Below are 23754 nucleotides of genomic sequence, written 5' to 3' on the forward strand. Positions count from 1 at the left end.
AGAGAAACCGATGTAAATGTGAAGTTCTTTAGAGGACTCATGACCTAAGATGTTGAGTCCCATAGTGCTCAGAGCTTTTTTTTTTTTTTTTTTTTTTTTTTCCAAGTTCTTTAAATTCTCAACATTATTTAAATCTGACTTCAGTATCAATGTCTCACAAAACCAAATTGTTAGCAGCAGTTGTTAAGAAGTCCTACCTCTCAGTTCCACGAAAAAGAGTCATAATGGGCCACATTTATTGAATTTCTATCATTGGTACAAAAATATTGATACAAAGGTGCTGATTGCTGCAAAAAAAAAAAAAAAGTCATGACAATGTAATATACAATGCAAAGAATAGAAGCAAAGCAGACTGGGATGTCATAAAAAACAGAACAGGCAGAGACATAAAGGCACAAAAACATACTGATAAGGGAGGGGGATAAAGTAATAAATCATCCACACCACCTAGCAAACTATGTGAATCAGTATTTTTCAAGTATTGCAGCGAAGTTACAGCAATAATCCCAAAAAACAAGCGTTACACCAGTAAACACTTACGCACTAAGTGCAACGATGTTGCTACCATCCACAGTGCATTACGTGAGTAAAATTGTACAAAAGCTTAAAAATAAAAAAAATCAGTATGCTTAGATGAAGTACCAATGTTTGTATTGAAACAATACACTGAGTATACAAGCTACCTTAACATAATAAACTACCCTTCACATCATAGAAATTTCCTGACTATTTAAAACAAGCAAGAGTTGTACCTCTGCTAAAGAAAGGTACTGCAGAAGGTTATGAAAATTACTAACCCATTTTAAAGCTGGCACCATTCTCAAAACTAATAGAGTCAATTACAAAAGAGTAATTATGAGTTACTTGAATAAATATAACCTCTTCAGTGAATCACAGTTTGGTTTCAGAAGTGGTAGAAGTACAGAATCAGCCACGGCAGAATTTACATAATTGGTACTTGATGCTCTTGACAAAGATGAGTGTCTCACAGGGATATTTTTACATCTTTACACGGATTTTGATACTAATGACCATAAGATTCTACTGACTAAGCTATAAGCATTAGGAATAAGAGGGGTAGCTAATGCCTGGTTCCGATCATACCTAGGCAGAAAGGTATAAAGAGCAGAGATAATACATACCTCAAATAAGTCTTAAGTTTCACTAAAACACTTATTAGAGCCAAAATACATTAATATAGGACTTCCTCAGGGTAGCATTCCAGGACCTATACTGTTCCTGATATACACTGAAGTGCCAAAGAAACTGGTATAGGCATGCTTATTCAAATAGAGATACGTACACAGGCAGAATACAGCACTGCAGTCGGTAATGCCTATATAAGACAAAAAGTGTCTGGCACAGTTGTTAGATCAGTGACTGCTGCTACAATGGCAGGTTATCAAGATTTAAGTGAGTTTGAATGTTGCGTTATAATCAGTGCATGAGCAATGGGACACAGCATATCCGAGGTAACGATGAAGTGGGGACTTTCCCGTACGACCATTTCAGGAGTGTACCATGAATATCAGGAATCCAGCAAAATATCAAATCCCCAACATTTCTGTGGCTGGAAAAAGATCCTGCCAGAACAGGACCAACGACGACTGATGAGAATTGGTCAATGTGGCAAAAGTGCAATCCTTCTGCAAATTGCTGCAGATTTCAATGCTAGGCCATCAACAAGTGTCAGTGTGCGAACCATTCAATGAAATATCATCTATATGGGCTTTCAGAGCAGAACATCCACTCGTGTACCCTTGGTGACTGTACGACACAAAGCTTTACACCTTGTCTGGGCCTGTCACATCAGGCTGTTGATGACTGGAAACATGTTACCCGGTTGGATGAGTCTCGTTTCAAATTAAGTCAAGCAGATGGGTGTCTACGGGTATGGAGACAACGTCACAAATCCATGGACCCTACATGTCAGCAGGGGATTGTTCATGCTGGTGAAGGCTCTGTAATGGTGTGGGGCGTGTGTAGCTGAAATGATATGGGACCCCTGATACATCTAGATATGATTCTGACAGGTAACATGTATGTAAGTGCCCTGTCTGATTACCTGCATCCATTCACGTCTGTTGTGCATTTCGACAGACTTGGACAATTCCAGCAGGACAATGCAACACCCCACATGTCCAGAATTGCTACAGAGTGGCTCCAGGAACACTCTCCTGAGTTTAAACGCTGCTTCTGACCACCAAACTCCCCAGACATGAGCATTATTGAGCATATCTGGGATTCCTTGCAACGTGCTGTTTAGAAGAGATCTTCACCTCCTCCTGCTATTACAGATTTATGGACTGCCCTGCAGTATTCATGGTGTCAATTCCCACCAGCACTACTTCAGACATTAGTTGAGTCCATACCACATTGTGTTGCGACACTTCTGCGTGCTCACAGGGGCCCTGTACGATTTTAGGCAGGTGTACCAGTTTCTTTGGCTCTTCAGTGGATATCAATCACTTTCCCATTCATGTTAATCATGGGGAAAGAATTCTCTTTGCTGATGACAGCAACATTATATTCACTGAGAACACAAGAGAATTCCTCACAGAGAAAGAAAATGATGGCCTCAAGGAAGTTTACAATTTGTCAATAAGTAATAAGGTGACACTGAACGTAAAGAAAACAATGCCATGAATTTCAGTTTGAAGAGGGAAATTTAGACTATTAAATTAAATGTAGATGGTACCTCCATGGATAGTGTAACAAATGCAGAATTTCTAGGAATGAATGTTGATTCTCAGTTGAAGTGGTGTGAACACACTAAGATACTTGCGAACAGTATATAATCAGTATTTTATGCCTTTTGGAGGCTTGTCATTAGTGTGTAGCAGCCAGGGTTTTTTAGTTACACACTATTCATAGGTACACCCAATTCTGAGCTATGGCATTCTTTTCTGGGAATCAAATGCACAAAATGTGAACACAATTTCCAAACTGCAGAAAAGGGCCTTAAGGACAATAACAAAAAATAGTGGTCGAGCACGCTGTAAAGATCTGTTTGAAACAATGGGGCTTTAACTGCACCGTGTGAATACACTTACCAAACAGTTGTACACATCAATGATAACATTGTCAATTACTGCACAAACAGCTCTGTCCATGACCATAGAGCAAGATCTAGACTGAACTTTATTTAGTAAGAAAGAATAAATATAAAACTCAAAATAGCATTTACTACCAAGGAATAAAACTGTACAATAAATCACTAAATGCGGTCAAATAAATTCTAAAACATATTTATATAAAATGGCAGGTAAAAGGTGACTGTTAACCCAAACGTTCTATAAACTGAAGGATTAGTTAGATAGTGAAGTATAAGGGTTTGGCAAAAAATATAACACAAATGATAATAAAGATAATAAAACCTCTAACATTCCAATAACACTTTGCATTACACTTTTCCTTCTTTTCCTTCCCTTTTCTGGAAAAATTTACTCCCAAAGTTATGCAATGTATAGTACTAATACCTTAGCCTCTATCTGAGCTCTACAGTTCACTGCAGGGATTCAACTGCGAAACTGCAATGCACAGAATGGTCCTGACGTCAGCTGATAGTGTGTGCAGTGTTGTGAAACAATGAATGTATGGTGCATGTAGCATGTGCAGTGGCTGGGAGTGAGGAATGAATGAATAGAGTAGCATTAGTCTTTTATCACTATTAAATAACTTATTTGTAAAACAGTATTGTACAGTAGCGGTAAAACAAATGAGACACCACTGTTTTTAACAGAGTGGCCTTGTATTCAGGAGGGTGGAGGTTCCAATCTTCATCCAGCTATCTTGTTTTTGGTTCCCCGTAGTTGCTCTAAATTATTTCAGGCAAATACTGGGATTGTTCCTGCTATAAGGCCATGACAGACTACCTGTATATGTGAATCACTTAATTTTTACTGTTCTAAGACTGTAATACCAAGCCATGATCAATATCCTCGTAAAAGAAATCTAAGGGTAAATAAAACTACCACCACCACCACCACCACCACCACCACCACCACCACAAAGTCCACTCACTTTAGTGAAGGATCACAATTTGATGAGACATTCAGAAATAATGCATCATAATTCAATACATCTACATCTATTTATTGGTTTTGATTTGCCCTCTTTCAGGGATATCTTCACACTTTGGGACACATTGATGTTCTGCAGAGAGGACTTGGCAGGCTGAAACTAATGATCGCTTTAGCTTATGTTAGTAAATAGCCTGATGAAGGCTTCTGGCATTACAAAAAGTTAGTCTTTTCAGGTGCACTCATGGCTACAACAGCCTTACAAGCCATAGCCTTGGCATGTGCATTTATTTTGTGATCTGTATCTTCTGTATTTATTTTTACTCAATGAAATTTGACTTGTTTACCTGACACTTCACACACAGTTGTGGGGATAAAGATAGTGTTTGTATGATTCGCTAAATTAAGATATTGCCTGAATTTGCAAGAGATGGTGAAACAGTCATGCACCTGGCTTTTGAAACATCCAATCACACAAAACTAGCCTTGCTATGGTTTGATAATTGTGTTATGCTTAAAATAATCATGTTTTCTCCAGTTTACCATATGATTTTTCTCACTTATATTGCACCTTGTTCTTCGCAATCAACCTTTAGTTCTTTGATGTACTACCCCATTAAATCTTTGCTGAAATTCAGTATTGTGAAGCACCAATAGGGAAGTGTAATTAGTGAGCATTTTCACATGTTTTAGTTGGAGGGTTTGCTGGATGCACCTTTATGCAAGAAAGGTACCACCTCTCAACTAATTCACTTAGAGGTTACTGGAATGATTGCAGTTCTCTCTCTCATTTCAAAACAGTATCATACTGTGAAACAATCAATGTTATGTTACAGTTCCCCTTTTTGAATTGTTGTCATCCTTGAAATTTTGTCCTACAATGTTTCTTTCATTTGTTCTGTGCAATTAATGCCAAACTGTACACTCAGTGATTATAAGACTCACTTGTTGTTGATCTTAGTCAATGATACTAGATAGTGACTGGTCTAAACAATGATTTTTAAATTTTCTGTAAATCATCTATCAAGAAGTTTATAATTTATTACAAAGTTGTTTGTAAAATGGGGAAAAAACTAGTAAGATGGGGAAATGTTATGTTACTTTAAATAGGTTTTGTTCTTGTGTAACAGTGATCACAAACAATTCATGTATTTTCTTTCTGTGGTGCTTGTTTTCATTTGGTGTGAATTCCACTGAACATCCATTGTATGTACTGTGTCAGTGTGCCTGCCTACAGATTCATGCTAGGGCTTCTCAACAAGTGGTGTGGGTAACAAATGGCTCCAGCTTCAACAGGAAGAGTTACTTTCTGTGAAAAAATAAGAAGTTGTACATAAATCTGTTTTATACCCAACACTGGCAGGCTTCAATTCATTGGTAGGATACTGAGGAATGTGCAGTATGTCTAAAACGAATATTGTTAAAAAACCAATGCAACATTCCCTAGAGTACTGCTGAAGTGTGTGGGAACCATGCCCCTTAAGACTAACAGAAGATATTAAATGTTGAAGAAGAAAGGAAGTACCAATGGTCACAGGTTTGTTTGACTTGTGGGAGGGGGTTATGGAAATTCTAAAAACCCTAACCTGACTTACTCTGTAACACCCATGAAAGAGTAGTTAAAAGTTTCAAGAACTAGTTTCAACTGAGGAATCTAGAAATAGACTACAGCCACCCTATGTACCACTCCTGTAGTGACCATGATTACAAAATTACACTAATTACAGTATGGACAAAAGCATTTAAGCTGTCATTATTCCCATAGTCCACACACTTATATTTAATCCCTGAGAAAACTTGGAAATTGTACGTACTTATCTGTGATATATAGGGGCCGGAAAATGTAGCATCTATTTTTGGCATAATTTGCATCTATTTTTTGCAATGTATTCATTTCTATTTTCGACAAAATTCACACCTATTTTCTTTCTTTTTAAATGATTACACACACACAAATTTAGAAGGTTGTCGCACTACATGAGTGAAGACAGACAAATTATTAGATCTTTGAAACTGACTGTTAAAAAAAGTGCCGATTGGGAACTTTTTGACTGAAATGTTTGATTTCGCAAAAACTTAAATACCTTTCTCTTCCGAAATGATACTTTCCTTTGTTTGGTTGTGTTTAAGCTTTCAAAAACGATTGTTCTGTTGAAAAGCAGCAGCATTTTCCCACCATTTAACTGAATGCGTCTACAATATTAAGGTGTTTCTGGACACTGTTCGACTGTTCCTGCCCAATTTGAAGATTAAAAAATTTGCATACTATTTATTTCAACTTTTCATGGGCATTTGCAGTCTAACGACCGATGCTCAACTACGCTACAGATAGAACTGACAAGGCACTTAGCATAGAAGTAGAACCGAACGCAAAGCAACTTGATTTTAACATAAGGGGAAGAATTTCAGTACCATTGAAAAATGTTATAGATTTTGTTTTTCAATCACTATAGCACAGAGAGCAGGCACTACTGGCCACGAGCATAAGCAGATTAGAGTTTTGAGAACCACAGGGAAAGGAGTGGTGTGGGGAAACAAATCCCACTTCCATTTCGCTGGCAGCAGCCTACAGCAAAACTGACACATTTAACAGGGATCACCGATCTCTTCTGGTGCTGTAAGGGTCATAATTGAAATCTGCGATGACCAGGATTAGTCACTTCACTTATTTCAAAATAAGAAAAGAAAAAAACGAGCAACACACAACACAAGCATTCAGGGACAGCTACCACACAACTGCTTGTTAAAGTTAGCAGAGTATTGTTAATGATGTAGTTCAGGCCTGACCTCTAGCAGTATTCAATGCAACTACAGTTCAAAGTAAACAAATGTACAAATTTTTTCCTTATAAACTGCTAGGTCCCTGGCCGAGTACTACATTGCATCACGCAAAACACGTGTCTTAAACAGACCACTCAACAGTCCACAACTGGCATGGCACCAGATCATTGAGCGCACTGATACATCATTACATTCGTAAACATTATTTTGCAAGTAGGTGGTTGCGCACATTATCTTTCCAAACTGAGCTTCGCCAGAAGATGTACAATGCCAGTAACTTCTTAAATTTTTGATACTGTATGCAGAAAATAAAGCTATTTCAAATTATCTCTGATAAATAGTTCATCCAGATACAATATGCTATGAAACAGCTTCTATTAAACAATTTTGTGTTTTCATATTTTGAGGCAGAATTTGCACCTCTCTAGCGACAATCTCTAATCTACAAAAATTTAGGTGTTTTTTCTGTTATTCTGTCTTCTCAGAGATTTATATTCTACTCATGATTCAGAATAGTTTTCTTCACCTAGTGGCGGCTGTAACATTCCACCATGTTTCTCACAATGTCCAATTGGGTGTATTTCATTTGAATCCACCAAACGCCAAAAGTCATTCTTGTTGTCACTTCCATCCAGTCTTAGGCGCAAACGTGGTCCAAGAATACCAACAACAGAAGCAATACATGTAGAAGTCAAGTTCCTTGGGTCCAAAGCTTCTAGTTTCATTCCAATCTGAAAGTCGTTAGTTGGCGGAGTGAGAGCCTGTAAAACAGAACAACAGTACACTTTAATTCTTCCATGAGAATACTTGGGGAAAAATTACATCACATATATGACTATTACAAAAGCTTTGTAACTAGAAAAAACTAAATATTTTGGTTAAAATGTTAACAATGAGATGAGTGTTTTTCTTTTAATGGGAGTTTGCATCTTTATTCCCTTGGAGCATTTTGAATGAAATTCAGATTGCCTGAATGTCTGCGATACTGATTCTCGCACATATTGCACTGGAGTTAATAGCACCAAATTTCTCCTCTTCAGGAATGGTTATTTAAATACTGGAGGACTCAATACTAACATGCTCGACTAGTAGGATAAAAATACCCATTCTTGAACAGGGGGTTCACCATAAGTTTTTAAGACAGCAGTTGGTACACTAGCAAGTGTGCATTTTCCGTCTCATACAGGGCCACTGCTCAGCAATCAACCCGAACTTCTGATGCTGGGTGAAGTATTTCAGTTGCATGTGCATCCTGTACTACATACAAATTGGTTTCCTTTTACAGGCCAATTATTCTTTTATTTCTGAAAACACTACATTAGATGTAGTTCACATAAGGGTAGAGGGTTGGCAAATCCAGTTCTGAATATCTGTGTTGACAACGGAACTTCAAACATTAACAGAAAAACCATGAGGTTATTCCGAGTTCTTCAGTACACCTTTCCATTGTTATCACCACTAGTGCCAGAAATGGAGCCAAGATGGCTAGTGTCTGAGGTACAGAAACCACCCTGCAGTGTTTGCCAGGTACACTCCACTATCACATCATAGGCAGTCTATTATATGTCTTTACATATCACATGTGTGAGCACTGCAAGAGTTAACATTCCTGTGCACATCCAGATTCCCCAGTGGTCATCTAGGAAAAAAAAAAGAGTTAATGGTAAAATTCGGTGTTATTTCCTGCCAAAGTCAGTGTTATTTTTGTCAAATTTAGTGTTTTTAGCAAATTCAGTGCAAGTTTTTGCTAAATTTAGTGTCAATTATGCCAAATTTGGTGATTTTTTTTTTTTTGTAAAATTTGGAGTTTTTTGCCATATTCGATACTTCTGCCAAATTCAACATTTTTTTGAAAAGGTCACTGTTTTTGCTGAATTTGCTGTATTTTTTTAAAAAACTGAAGTTTCTCCAAATTTTATGTTTTATGCTAGATTCAGTATTTTTTTAAGTGCAACTTTTGATGTGACATCGAAGTTCACTACAGTGTAAATGAACACTCATTTTAAGATCATTCACAGTAGTCACTGAAAGCTTCACACATTGCTCACTTGGCTGCCAAACACATTTCATTCAGAACATCTCTATCTGTAGCCCATATTTTGTTTTACACATACTATCAAGTAGTCTTTGTTTCCTTAGAAATTCCTTTACTGTGAATGTATACCATGCAGATCTCTCCACCATGAACTGTTCTACTGGGTGCATGTCTTTCCTGGAGGAGATTAGAAGTAAAATGCCATTTCAAGGGTACCTAGAAATCATGGCCTGTAGTTTTTACTAGTTTTTTGAAATTTAATAACTCAAAAACTTTAACAGATATTGGAATGAGACATTAAACATATAATTAGTACACAGCGACTTCTATATGGGGAAAAAAATAAATAAAAAAATAAAAACTGTGGAATACATACTGAGGTGAATATTAGTTTTCAGCTTACTACTGAATTACGTGTGATTTTTATTTTAGGTGCACCGTACTTCCAAACTATTAAAAATAAAAGGACAAAACAAATTTTATCCTTTAATTATTAATTTTTTGAAAGAGTAAACCAGCAATATCTATCAATTTGTTGTTTTGTGTATTCAAAAAAAATTTTTTAGAAGTCAATTTTTTTCTCCTAATAATTTCCTCCTTAAAATATTTAGTATTTGTTGAATAATGTAGCTCACTGTGTAGACAAGCACTACAATATTATTCATGCAAAATCTTGTTTTTGTAGCTTTAATATTGGTTGAGATAATGATAACTAAGTATGCAAAAACACTGGTTACACAAAATTGAAACTAAAGATTTGCATGTCATTTTCTGCTCAATGAAACCATATCAAAACATTCCAGCTCCATAATCTTTTTGATTCTGACTGTCCTCTTCATCTTCTTTAGTTTTCTTTCTTTTATTTGTTATTCTGGCCTCCTTCACCATGCTTACACCAGCTTTTTCGGATTCAGCGACATTGCCTGTCCACTTGTAGCAGCCCAATTTTCATGTTGCCCCCAGCTTTGATGCCTAGTCTGCTCAGATTTTTAATCTGCTTGTTACTCTATCATTAAAACATATTATGGCAGCCATCACACCAATGTGAAAAGCAGTTTCTGGCAAGCATTTGCAAATGCAAATATTGAAGCTTTCATTCAGACTCTGGGTTCTGCCACGTAAACATTTTTTTAGAAGTTTGCAATCTGAAAGATCTCTATAATGGCTTTAGTTCTATCCCAACAGTTTCTGTCGTAGGGCGTGCATGTGTATGTTTACCCCATTTGCTCCACACCTGTTCTACTTGCACCATGAAATTTTTCATTTTGAGTAGAGGGCATGCCATGGATGCTCACTCACCAGTGGATATTCAACAAAACAGAGTTGCCCAAATTGCTTTTCTCATCTCACTGACATTTTCACTGTTTCTCCTGATAGCTAGACTGCAATATTCTGTGAGGTTTCCTATTTTTGATTTGGTGTGTATGCCATGTCCATCAATTGCTTTACCATGACATAGGTTTTTTTTCTGTTATGTCCTTTCAGTTTCCTGTCTTGCCCCCATTCTCTTCTGCACATGTCCTGTACACTCCTTTTTTTCAGTTTCACCGTATGGTTTAATGGCCACAGCCCTACTGAAGCCTTTAGTCACCAGCATCAAGGTAGTGAGTGTATCACACATCATGCCTAAGGATTTTTTTTTAAAAGAAAAAAAGGATGCCCCCTTGCTTTCAAGACCACCACTGAAACCTTGTCAGTTTTTGTCACATTTGTGTTCATATACCTTATTTGGCATGACCTTGGCAGTGCTTTCTCAGACATTCATAGTTCAGCACCTTGCCTGTACCTACAGGGGTAACTGTGACAATTCCATTCAGCAACGTGTGGCCTCTCTTCTGGCACGAACCATCCGATGCAGCAACAACATCAGTAGATTCACAGTTTCTTTCGCTGACCTACGGATGCTCGTTTCACTGACTTCTGTTGCGGCATCATGCAAATGTTTATAATATTGTTCAAACTTGACAGGTAGCAGTGGGAGATCCATCTTGGCAGAGAACATCTGGGCTGCTTTTCTTCCCTTCCCAATACAACTCGTGGCATAAACAAGGCAAATATTCACTTCACTATATTTTGTGCACGTTACAGGAGATGTCATTGTACATTTCGTTACTTTACACACTTGACATTCAACTAAAATTTTGCTGGATAGGCCTCTTCTCTTACTTATGTCCTCACTAAACATAAAGGATTTTGCACTACTACAGTGTTTACATTTAGCAACAGGCAAAAGCAATTCTGAAAGCTTACACTTACTAATTAAAATTTAAGCATTTTTTTCCCTATTTACAACACCAACATCTTGTTCATTTTCAATAAGATGTTTCAAATTGCATTTTGAAGCACTGTCTGACAAACTTTCAGCTGTAATCTCACTTCGCTGCGGCGTAACGATTTCTTCATTTTTACAATTTCCAACAACATGCTTGCATTGCTTAGCATAAAATTTACAACTGCAATTATACTTCTTCAATTCTGGCATTTTATGATATAAAACGGTTCAAATACACAGTCAGAACAACAAGTTTACAACATGAAGGGCTGCAATAAATCCCTGCTCATACTACAGTTGATACGTCTTTCAAGGATATTACAAAAGTGAGTTGCTATGGAAATAGCAGCGCCAAAATTAAATACAAGACATTGTAGGCAATGTTGTGTGTTTCACAGCACTGTGAAAGATAGGTGTTCATGTGCTGCATCTACTTTAGAAAGGCTCCTAAACACGAAAATGAGGAGGTACTGTTCGTAAGGTATATATTTTTTTCAATCAGGAAGAATTACAGAAATTTATTAAATAAAAAAAATTTCATCTTTTGGGTCCTCATGATGTCCAGGTTCCCTTAATATGTAGTAACTATCTATTACTATAAGCAAACTACCACCTCAGATTTATAACATTTTTATATGGCAAAATTAGAATTTTCCCAACATCTCATAAAAAAATTTCATTTCACTTCTTGGTCCTCCCCTTCTCTTCCAACTCACACCCCGTCAAACTACTATACACCTATGTCCAAGAGCACAGGTCAAAGACATACTAATGGCGATGTTACGTAGGCAACACTACAAAACACAAACCACAATATGTACTCAGAAGTATACAAGTAAACAGAAAAAGTGGTGTGCAAAAAAGTGTGCTGTGTAAAATGTGAAAAATGCATACTTCTGTAGAACAACTAAAAGTTAGACTGCAAGTATCAGTGTCTAATGAAGCAAAACTCTATAAAGATGTGCTAGCAAATGGAATTTCCCAAGCTGAAATCACCATAAGTAAAAAGCACTGTACTGCCAATGAATTGATTTTTGATCTTAAAAACAAATAAAATTACAAATATCTTTAATTACAGATCAGTGATGGTGCTTTACCTCAATAAAGCAAAACATATCTGGTGGGGAAAAAAATGTGCCTTCCCTTGTAGTTGCAATGACAGAATGAAAATACCTTCAGGAATTGTAAAGCATCTATGGGAAATATGGCTACACAAATGAAGAATTTAACAAACTGCAAATTCTCCAGTTAGATAGAACTATCTTCTCCAATGAATCACTATCATCAGTTTCTTACAGCATCTGCAACATGTCCTCCATTTAACATGATGAAGGGGTAGCAGAGTAGCCACATATACTATGAAGGTGGGGGGGGGGGGGGGGGGGAGGAGACACCATCTCAGTTAGTAAATGTTGTGACAGGTAACAATTTAAATTACATACACTGACCAGCCAGAACATTTTGACCACCTACCTAATAGCCGGTATGTCCACCTTTGGCATGGATAGCAGTGGCAACGCATCATGGCATGGACATAATGAGGCCCTGGTAGGTCACTGGAGGGAGTTGGCACCACATCTGCACACAAAAGTCACTTAATTCCTGTAAATTCCATTGAGGGGAGCAATTACCTCTGACACCATGTTCAATCACATCCCAGGTGTATTCAACTGGGTCCAGAACTGGCGATTTGGGGGGCCATCACATCGAATGGAATTCGTCACAGTGTTTCTTGAACCACTCCATCACACTCCTGGCCTTGTGACATGGTGCATTATCTTGTTGAAAAAAGCCACTGCCATTGGGAAATATGATCATTGTAAAGGGGTGTACATGGTCTGCAAACAGTGTATGATACTCCTTGGCCATCAAGGTGCCTTGCATGAGCGTCACTGGGCCCATGGATGCCCATGTGAATGTTCCCCAGAGCATAATGGAGCTGCTGACAGCTTGTCTCCATCTTACAGTACTACTGATGTGGGCCATACAAAAGCCCAGTGGGCAGGACATTTATAAATGTGTATTTTCCTGGGAATTTTGCCAAAGCAGTTTTAAATGACCAAAATCTGGGCATTTATGGAAAAAAAAGGGATGATACTCCCAATATTAATAATAATAATGGTCTATTTGCCCATAACAACTTTTACAGTCGTGGACATAGTCAGTCAGTACATACATGAACAATAATAATAGTTTAGTAGTAGAAATAAAGTACATACCAACATTAAAAATCCTTGATGGAGTACAAACATTTTGCAATTAACAGCTACTTTAATTTTACTTTAAATATGTTTCCTTTTAACATTTTTATGGTATTTGGCAGTCTGTTGTAAAAAAATCTTCCAGCAGAAAATGGATTATGATCGGTTGCTTTTTTATTTCAGAATTTTATGTGGTAATCATCTTTCTTCCTTGTATTATAACTATGGATATCACTATTTATTATACTGTGCTCCATATTTTCTTTTACAAACAGTATAGTCCTTAGAACATATAATGAATACACTGTTAGTATATTATACTTAATGAAGTATTCTCTACAGGATTGACGTTTACTAATATTCACTATTATCCTAATTGCTCTCTTCTGGGCTCTAAAAGCCCTATCCAATGTATACCACTGGTGCCCCGGCCCAAATCTCAATACCGTATTGTAGGTGGGAGTGTATAATACCAAAGTAGATTTGTCTTAAGACTGGTGACACTATTATGCTAGAAAGGCATTTTAGCAGGTAGGTATTACACGAGATTTTTTTTACACATGCAGCTGATGTGCTCCTTCCATGTAAGATGTTCATCAACTATAATACCCAGGAATGTATGTTTATCAATTGTTTCAATTGATAACTCTGGCTCAGTATCCACTTGTCTTGATTTGTAATTTAACATAAACTCCATTAGAATTGTCCTTTCCTTATGTAATGCCAATTTATTTTTAGTCATATATTCTGTGATGAGGCTAGTGTTCTTCATATTATTTTGCACTGCTAGCTGTTTTGTAGGGCCCCAGCTTATGAAGGAGGTGTCGTCGCCATAATTCACAAGGTCTGCATTTTTTGGAATTATTATATCATTGATGTACACAATGAACAGAAAAGGCCCAATAATACTTCCCTGAGGGACTCCAGAGTTAAGAATTTTATAAGATGATTTTACTGTTTGTATAAGCCCCCCGGTTGTACGATACAACTTAACACATTGTCTCCTGTCAGCAATGTACGATCTTAACAAATCTAATGCCACTCCTCTGACCCCATACGTTTCTAACTTATGTAGAAGAATGGAGTGATTTACAGTATCAAAAGCCTTAAATAGCTCTAGAAAGGTGCCAATAACTTTGTTTCCATCATCAAGTTTATTCAATACTGCTTGAATAAATGTGGCTACAGCTGTTATTGTAGACTTGCCCTTCCTGAAACCGTGTTGAGAACTTTTTAATATATTGTTCTTAGAGAAAAATGATTCCATTTTATCAAGAAATAGCCTTTCCAACAACTTACTAAGTTCTGATGTCAATGAAATAGGCCTATAATTTTGTACATCAGTAGTTTTTCCATTTTTATGCACTGGTCTTATTTCAGTGACTTAACAAGTCAGGAAATGACCCCTGTCTGAAAGAGCTGTTTATTAAATGTTGCAGTGGCTTTATTAACACATTACTGCATTCTTTCAGAAATTTGGCTGAGATGTCATCCCAGCCACTGGGTGTACTTGCTTGTAAGTTGGAAATGGTTCTCAGGATTTCCTGTTCTGTAACACACCTCAGAAAGAACGAATTACTGACATTACTGGGATTTACCATCTGTGATGGGTTGATCACATCCTCCTTACTCATCTTACTAAATTGATCTATGAATCTCTCGCATACTTCTTTTGGGTCACTAACCAATTTTTCATTGCCCCTTATTATTATGTTGTTACACAATGCCTTGTCATTCCCCCCACTTTCCTTCTTTAATATATTCCACATTGTTTTGCTAACATTACAGGATTGACTCACCTGTTCTGCATACTTCTGTGCCTTTAATGTCTTAAGTGCTTCCCTATAGGTTTTTCTACAGGCTTTGTATTTAGACAAAGTACTGCAGTTTGGAGTCTTTAAAAAGAATATATAGATCATTCATGTCATTCTTTAATTTCATCACATTAGGGGAGAGTTTAAGATTCGTGGAACTGTTAGTTTTCTTTAGTATTTTGACCCTTGGGCACACTTGATTTAGACAATGGGTTAATGTTGTGTAAAATATTTCCCACTTTTCATTAATGTCTTCTGTTGCATATAGGCCTACCTGATACCAGCTTGTGTGTCCCAATTTTCCTTTAATGCATGATAGTCAAGCTTTCTTTTATAAGTGAAATGTTCCTTATGAGATACTATTTCTTTGTCAGTGTGAAGCTCTAGGACTAATGCACTATGATCTGAAATGTGGTTCTCAACAGTTCTAACTACAAGGTCCTCCTTACTTAAGTTTGTCAATACATGTCTGAGAGTCACCTGTAATTCTTGTTGGTATTGAATTCACGTGGTTGTACTTATAGGACTGTAAGATATCAATATATCTAAGGCAATTTACATTGTTAGTTAAAGAGTCAATGTTCACATCCCCTACTATTATAGTCTGTTTTTTATGAGGTGGGAGTTTACCAATAAGTTCCTCTAAATGGCAAAAGAATTCTTCCATGTTACTGTTAGGGGATCAGTACAGGCTAGCTATTATTAAACTGCTATATCTGAGCTTTATTCTTATGGCAGCTATTTCAAACACCATCTTACATGCAAGTTTATCTATCCAATCAATTTTTTCGCACTGAACATTATTTTTGACATAAATACCAGCACCACCAACTTTATGTTGTTCACTACAATAGACACTGACAATTTTATAATTACTTAAATTAATGCTGCATAATTCTTCAGTTTTGCACCCTAGTTCATTCACAAGATAAATATCAGGGCTACTAACACTGAGAAATTCGTCAATTTGTTCAATTTTATTGGTAATATATTGGACATTTTGTGATATTATTTTGATTTTACTGTGATTTGCGATGTTATCAAGTAGTTTGCCTTCACGTATGTATGGTGAAGGCTGAGTTAGTCTAAAAAAGTTTCTGTCGGACTTCCTTCAGTTGTGAACAAACTGTTTTTATATATTAAGTTTTTCAGTCCGATTCTTTCTTTTATGATTAAATTTAATTTTTCACACAAATAGCATTTACCTGCATAATTTAAGTGCAATCCGTGGGATGTGTGTTGACCTCTAACCAACTTTCCTATATCTAGAATAGAACAATTTCCATAGTTTGAACATAGTGCCTTAATTCTAATATTCGTTTTTCGTATTAAAAAGTTCGTAAATGTTTACACTTAAATCTATTTCGTATTAAAAAGTTCGTAAATGTTTACACTTAAATCTATGTATATCATTCATTGCCTTTATTACTACTAGTGAAGGGAAAGAAGAAAGAACCATCTCTCACTCTTCTCTCTCAAACACACACACACACACACACACACACACACACACACACACACACACCAGAATAACTGTGTAGTGATAAGCAAGTATAAAAAAAAAAACATTGTCCTTCGGTCATTGTTTTGTAATGTACCACAATTTATAATCTGTCTCAAATCTCTGATTATTACTGAAAAATGATTACTGATAACAAAATCATTACTAAATGTATTAAACAGCTGACTTGTGTTTCTTGATGATAAATGTATTCTTAAATGTTAAACTGTTTTCAGTGTATGTATGTGTATGTGTACGTGTGTGTGTGTGTGTGTGTGTGTGTGTGTGTGTGTGTGTGTGAGGAGGAGGGGGGGGGGGGAGGGGAAGCTTTACTTTAAGATGTAGCGACATTAAGTATTAACTGTGTTTTTCTTACTTGTCACTTCTTTTTTTTGTGTGTATTTTTGCTTCTACGAAGCTTTAAGTTTTCAATATTAGTAATAGTGTTCCACAGATTTTGTGTTTGTTTTGAATACAGTCAGAGTGTCCCTTTAGTCAGCTGTAGTGCCAGTAATGCTAGTGTTTGTTTTGAATACAGTACAGAGACAGGTAGTGCTTATTTTCATTGTTTCCAATAAGAAGTGTCTAGTAACCACAGTTTAGTCAGCTATCAGCCGCCTTTAGTGAATTAGCAGTCTAGTTAAAAGTTGATTATCTCTCTACAGTAAATTGTTGATTTCTTAGGATGGATAGGATGTGTGACTGCCGTGTAAGGACACAGGAGGAGCTGGCCACTGTTCGCGAACAGCTGAACGTGCTGATGGCCGCAGTCAGCCGTCTTCAGGTTGCTGCCTCGAAGTGTAGCGGCAGTGGGGAGTCTGGTGCGTCGCATGGTACACCCCAGGGGCTACATGCTTCATCCACGCTCCCTGCTGTCGAGACATCTTCGCGGGTACTGAGTGCGGTTGGGCCACCCTCTACCCGATGGGAGTGGCGGGTTCAACGGCGTTCGCGGCGCACAAGGCAGAGGGTCAATGTGAATGCTGGCCGTGTGGCATCGCCTGCTCTGTCTGTGAGAGGCCATGTGGCACACGGGGGGGAGGAGTTTATTAGTGATTGGGAGCTCCAAAGTTAGCCGGGTAATTGAGCCCCTTAGGGAAATAGCGGAAAGGTCGGGGAAGAAGGCCAGTGTTCACTCTGTCTGCTTGCTGGGGAGGTCTCATCTGAGATGTGGAGGAGGCCCTGCCGGCGGGCGGCACTGGGTGCACCCGACTGCAAATTGTTGCTCATGTCGGCACCAATGACTCCTGCCGGCTGGGTTCCGAGGTCATCCTCAGTTCATACAGGCGGCTGACGGAGTTGGTGAAGGCGGAAAGCCTCGCTCGCGGGGTGGAATCTGAGCTAACTCTTTGTAGTATCGTTCCCAGAACTGATCGCGGTCCTCTGGCTTGGAGCCGAAAGGAAGGCTTAAACCAGAGGCTCAGACGATTCTGCGGTGATCTGGGGTGCAAATTTCTCGACCTCTGTTATTGGGTGGAGAAATGTAGGGTCCCCCTGAATAGGGTCTGGCGTGCACTACATGCAGGATGTGGCTACAAGGGTAGCGGATTACATGTGGAGTGCACATGTGGGTTTTTTAGGTTCGAGAATTCCCTCCCTAGGTCCGACAAGACACCACCTGAGACGCGACAAGGTACCAGTAGGCAAAATGCAACAGGGAATGACAATATTAATGTGGTAATGGTAAACTGCAGGAGCAACTATAGAAAGGTCCCAGAACTGCTCTCATTAATAAACGGTCACAATGCCCACATAGTACTAGGGACGGAAAGTTGGCTGAAACCAGTTGTAAACAGTAATGAAATTCTAAACTCAGATTGGAATGTATACCGCACAGACAGGCTGGACAGTGAAGGGGAAGGCATGTTTATAGCGATAAAAAGTGCAATAGCATTGAAGGAAATTGACAGAGATCTGAAATGTGAAATAATTTGCGTGAAGGTCACGGTTAAAGCAGGCTCAAACATGGTAATTGAATGTCTCTATAGGCCCCCTGGCTCAGCAGCTGTTGTGACAGAGCACCTGAAGGAAAATTTGGAAAATATTTTGAGTAAATTTCCCACCCATGTTATAGTTTTGGGTGGAGATTTTAATTTACCAGATATGGACTTGGAGGCTCAAACTTTATAACAGGTGGCAGGAACAAAGAACCCAGTAAATTTTTTTTTAAGTGCATTATCTGAAAACTACCTCGTGCCGATAACATATTACCCTTTCTGGTGACAAACAGACCCAAACTATTTGAAACAGTTAACGCAGAACAGGGAATCAGCGATCATAAAGCAGATACAGCATTGGTGATTTCAGCCGTAAATAGAAATATTAAAAAAAAGGTAGGGAGATTTTTCTGTTTAGCAGAAGTGACAAAAAGCAGATTTCAGAGTACTTGACGGCTCAACACAAAAGTTTTATCTCTAGTACAGATAGTGTTGAGGATCAGTGGACAAAGTTCAAAACCATCGTACAATATGCATTAGATTAGTACGTGCCCAGCAAGATCGTAAGAGATGGAAAAGAGCCAACGTGGTACAACAACCGAGTTAGAAAACTGCTATGAAAGCAAAGGGAACTTCACACCAAACATAAACATAGCCAAAGCCTTGCAGACGAACAAAAATTACAAGAAGCGAAATGTAGTGTGAGGAGGGCTATGCGAGTGCATTCAACGAATTCAAAAGTAAAGTTCTATGTACTGACTTGGCAGAAGATCCTAAGAAATTTTGGTCTTATGTCAAAGCGGTAGGTGGATCAAAACAAAGTGTCCAGACACTCTGTGACCAAAATGGTACTGAAACAGAGGATGACAGACCAAAGGCCAAAATACTAAATGTCTTTTTCAAACGCTGTTTCACAGAGGAAGACTGCACTGTAGTTCCTTCTTTAGATTGTCACACAGATGACAAAATGGTAGATATCGAAATAGATGGGAGAGGGATAGAAAAAGAATTAAAATCGCTCAAAAGAGGATAGGTCGCTGGACCTGATGGGATACCAGTTCGATTTTACACAGAGTTCAGGAAGGAAATTGCCCCCCTTATTGCAGCGGTGTACTGTAGGTCTCTACAAAAGCGTAGCATTCCGAAAGATTGGAAAAGGGCACAGGTCATTGCAGTTTTCAAGAAGGGACGTCGAACAGATGTGCAGAACTATAGACCTTTATCTCTAACGTGGATTAGTTGTAGAATTTTGGAACACATATTATGTTCGAGTATAATGACTTCTAGAAATCTACTGTGTAGGAATCAGCATGGGTTTTGAAAAAGACGATCCTGTGAAACCCAGCTCGCGCTATTCGTCCACGAGACTCAGAGGGCCACAGACACAGGTTCCCAGGTAAATGCCATGTTTCTTGACTTCCGCAAGGCATTTGATACAGTTCCCCACAGTCGTTTAATGAACAAAGTAAGAGCATATGGACTATCAGACCAATTGTGTGATTGGATTGAAGAGTTCCTTGATAACAGAACGCAGCATGTCATTCTCAATGGAGAGAAGTCTTCCGAAGTAATAGTGATTTCAGGTGTGCCACAAGGGAGTGTTGTAGGACTGTTGCTATTCACAATATATATAATTGACCTCGTGAATAACATTGGAAGTTCACTGAGGCTTTTTGCGGACGATGCTGTAGTATATCGAGAGGTTGTAACAATGGAAAATTGTATTGAAATGCAGGTGGAACTGCAATGAATTGACACATGGTGCAGGAAATGGCAACTAAATCTCAACGTAGACAAGAGTAATGTGCTGTGAATACATAGAAAGAAAGATCCTTTATCATTTAGCTACAATAGAGCAGGTCAGCAACTGGAAGCAGTTAATTCCATAAATTATCTGGGAGTGGGCATTAGGAGTGATTTAAAATGGAATGACCATATAAAATTAATCGTCGATAAAGCAGATACCAGACAGAGATTCATTGGAAGAATCCTAAGGAAATGCAGTCCGGAAACAAAGGAAGTAGGTTACAGTACACTTGTTCACCCACTGTTTGAATACTGCTCAACGGTGTAGGATCCGTACCAGATAGGGTTGAGAGAAGAGATAGAGAAGATCCAATGGAGAGCAGCGCGCTTCGTTACAGGATCATTTAGTAATCACGAAAGCATTACAGAGATGATGGAGTCTGCAAGAGGGACGCTCAGTGGCTCGGTACGGGCTTTTGTTGAAGTTTCGAAAACATACCTCCACTGAGGAGTCAAGCAGCACATTGCTCCCTCCTACGTATATCTCGCGAAGAGACCGTGAGGATAAAATCAGAGAGATTAGAGCCCACACAGAGGCATATCGACAATCTTTCTTTCCACGAACAATACGAGACTGGAGTAGAAGGGGAACCGATAGAGGTACTCAAGGTGTCCTCCGCCACACATCGTCAGGTGGCTTGCGGAGAATAGATGTAGATGTAGACTACAGTTTTCTATTCTGCTGCTTTCTTTATCTGCTTTTGTATGACTACACTGCTGTGAAGATAAAATGAGAACACTAACATAACAAGGATTTAATGACAAAGAATCAATGCCCACCTTGCAGCTAATCTTCTAGATCCAACAGTACAAGGCAGTAACCTGAAGCCTATCGAGATGCTTAATGCAATAAGCTTTGATTGTGGCACAGCAAAGAACACTGGACTAAACGTTATTCAACTTAATGAGAACTTGGCTGATTATACGAACAAAGAAAGACTTTGGTCCAGACAATTTGTATGAGAAGGAGTGGGTCCTCAACCTTAGGAAGAAAAAAAAATCATTGTGTAAATCCTATATTGAGGTGGCGAGGTTTAAGAGGAACTTGTGAATTGTCAAAAGTTGCTGTAAAAACTCTGGTCACACCAGTTACATCTCCTGCTGCAGAGTGTTCCTTCAGCACGTCCAATTTATTTCCCCTAATAAGTCTCCCCTAACTCTGAAGCAGCTTTTTCAACTTGGTTACGCAACCACTAAAGGAGCAATGCTGCAAAAAACCTTCAATACCAAACACCAGCTTAATAATTTTAATAAGCACCACTTATCAATTAACCTTTAAAATGTGTAAATGCCTGGGCGTTTATGAATTTTGAGCATTTGCCCAGGCATGTATCCTGGCCATTTGCCACAACTTATAATTGTCCAGGCATTTTACACTACTAAGCAGTACAGGTGCCAAGTAGCTGTTTCCCTGGAAGACAATAGATTTGTACCCTCCCATCAGTGTGATGAAGGAGGTATCAGGATTCATCAAAGCATGCAACACTCTGCCACCGTGCCAGTGCCAATGGTCATGTGCCCATCTCAGCCAAAGTTGCCTATGGCGTGGTATTAATACTGGCATGTACATGGGTTTTCAGCTGCGGAGGCCCATTGTTAGGAGTGTTTGATGCACTGTGTGTTCAGACAAACTTGTAATCTGCCCATCATTAAAGTCTAATGTTAGTTCCACCACCACAGTCCACCATCTGTTCTGTTTTATCAGTCTGCTCAGCCTACAACATCCAACATCTGCCATGAGGGGTGGCAGCCCAACCCGATGACGTCTGCATGTGGTTTCACTATGTGTTGAAGAAATTCACCACAGTACTTCTCGAACACCTGAAAAGTCATTCAGTTTACAAAATGCTCATGCTGAGCCTCCAGGCCAACACATTCTGCCCTTTATCAAACTCAGATAGATTGCGTGTCTTCCTCATTCGACACACAGACACAACACTTACTGATATTACATGCACCGTGCATGTGTCTGACTAGCATTCATTCCTCATCAGGTGATGCTGCTATCACATGGACAGGTTTATATCAACAATAGGTCAATAGTAATAATGTTCTGGGTGATCAGAGTGTATTTAATCACTTGATTAATTGAGGTACTTCAGGTAATGGTCTCAGACAGTGTAGTAAAATAACAAAGAATTAAGTTTCAGGGAATAAAAGATCTTTATGCAGCCTTGTTATACAATCTCTATTTTGTCACATATTGTGAAGCACTGTGACTGGTGGAAGACTAAACAACCGACAAATTTCAACAGTGTATGTGTTTATTAGCGGTTTCACAATGAACAATAGACAAGCTTCAAACAATTCCATTATGCTATCACTTTAGACATTTTGTACTTAGTGCTACAGTCCATCAACTCCAAGATAACTGCAACTTTCACACTCATCTCTATTTACTGTAAGACACTATCATAATGATGATAATTACTCTAAGTACACTAACCTGCTTATAAAATTCTGGAGGAGCTGCGACACTATTTGTTTCTTTAAGATAAGAATCCCAATCAAATGTGCTGTTTGTGGAATCAAGCTGTGATGCTGGAGGCACAGACTGCACAGTAGCCGTGGGAGGCGAATTTATTGTCCGTTGATCAGACCCTGTAACTATAAACAAATTCAAATTGTAATGGCACAGAATGTATGTAACAGGATAAATTTAGTAAGGGACATATCTACAACAGCAGTGTAAAAATTAGGCGGTCTTCACAAAATACTTTTTCCAAGAAATACCACAGGGTAAGAAGTGAACATGCACAGACTACTGTGATCTAAATGAAAGAGAGAACTACATTAACACTCTGCAAGCCACCTTCGGTGTGTGGTGGAGGGTACTCTGTGTACCACCGTCACTTTTTCCTCTTATCTTCCACTCATGAATAGTTCGTGAGAAGAGCTATTGCTGGCAAGCCTCTGTGTGACCTTGAATCTCTCTATAAATTTCACCTTCATGGCCTTTTCACTAGATTTACACAGGGTGAACCCATACATTAGTTGACTCTTCTACAAATGCACATTCTCAGAACGTAAACAGTCAACAACACTGAGATGCAGAATGTCTCTCTAGCTACATCAGCCACTGGAGTTGGCTGAGCATCTCCATTACACTTTCATGCTTTCTAAATTAACCTTTAATGAAATGCACTGCTCTTCTTTGCACCTCCTCTACCTCATCTATCAATCCTATTGGGGAAGGATCCCTAATTGATGAGCAATATTCAGAAATTGGTTGAATGAGGCTTTTGTAAGCTACTCCCTTGGTGGGTAGGCTACATTTTCTAAGGATTCTTCTGATGAATCTCAGTCTGGTATCTGTCTTACCTGCAACAAGTTTTATGTGATTGTTTCACGTCAACTCACTCCATACTTATATTCTTTGTTATTT

The 23754-nt window shown here is 38.4% G+C and overlaps 1 protein-coding gene across 2 annotated transcripts in view; it reads right to left on the reverse strand.

The window, feature by feature from the left end:
- Positions 1–23754, reverse strand: part of LOC124556855 (polycomb protein Scm) — a 195527-nt gene that overhangs the window by 114649 nt on the left and 57124 nt on the right. For both annotated transcript variants that reach the window (XM_047130876.1, XM_047130875.1), the window contains exons 5-6: positions 22816–22976; positions 7330–7564 (exon numbers count right to left, since the gene is read on the reverse strand). In XM_047130876.1, the coding sequence (XP_046986832.1) occupies positions 7330–7564; positions 22816–22976 (396 nt within the window). The remainder of the gene's footprint in view (positions 1–7329; positions 7565–22815; positions 22977–23754) is intronic.

Source organism: Schistocerca americana, chromosome X, assembly GCF_021461395.2.
Source record: "Schistocerca americana isolate TAMUIC-IGC-003095 chromosome X, iqSchAmer2.1, whole genome shotgun sequence".
Taxonomy (NCBI): domain Eukaryota; kingdom Metazoa; phylum Arthropoda; class Insecta; order Orthoptera; family Acrididae; genus Schistocerca; species Schistocerca americana.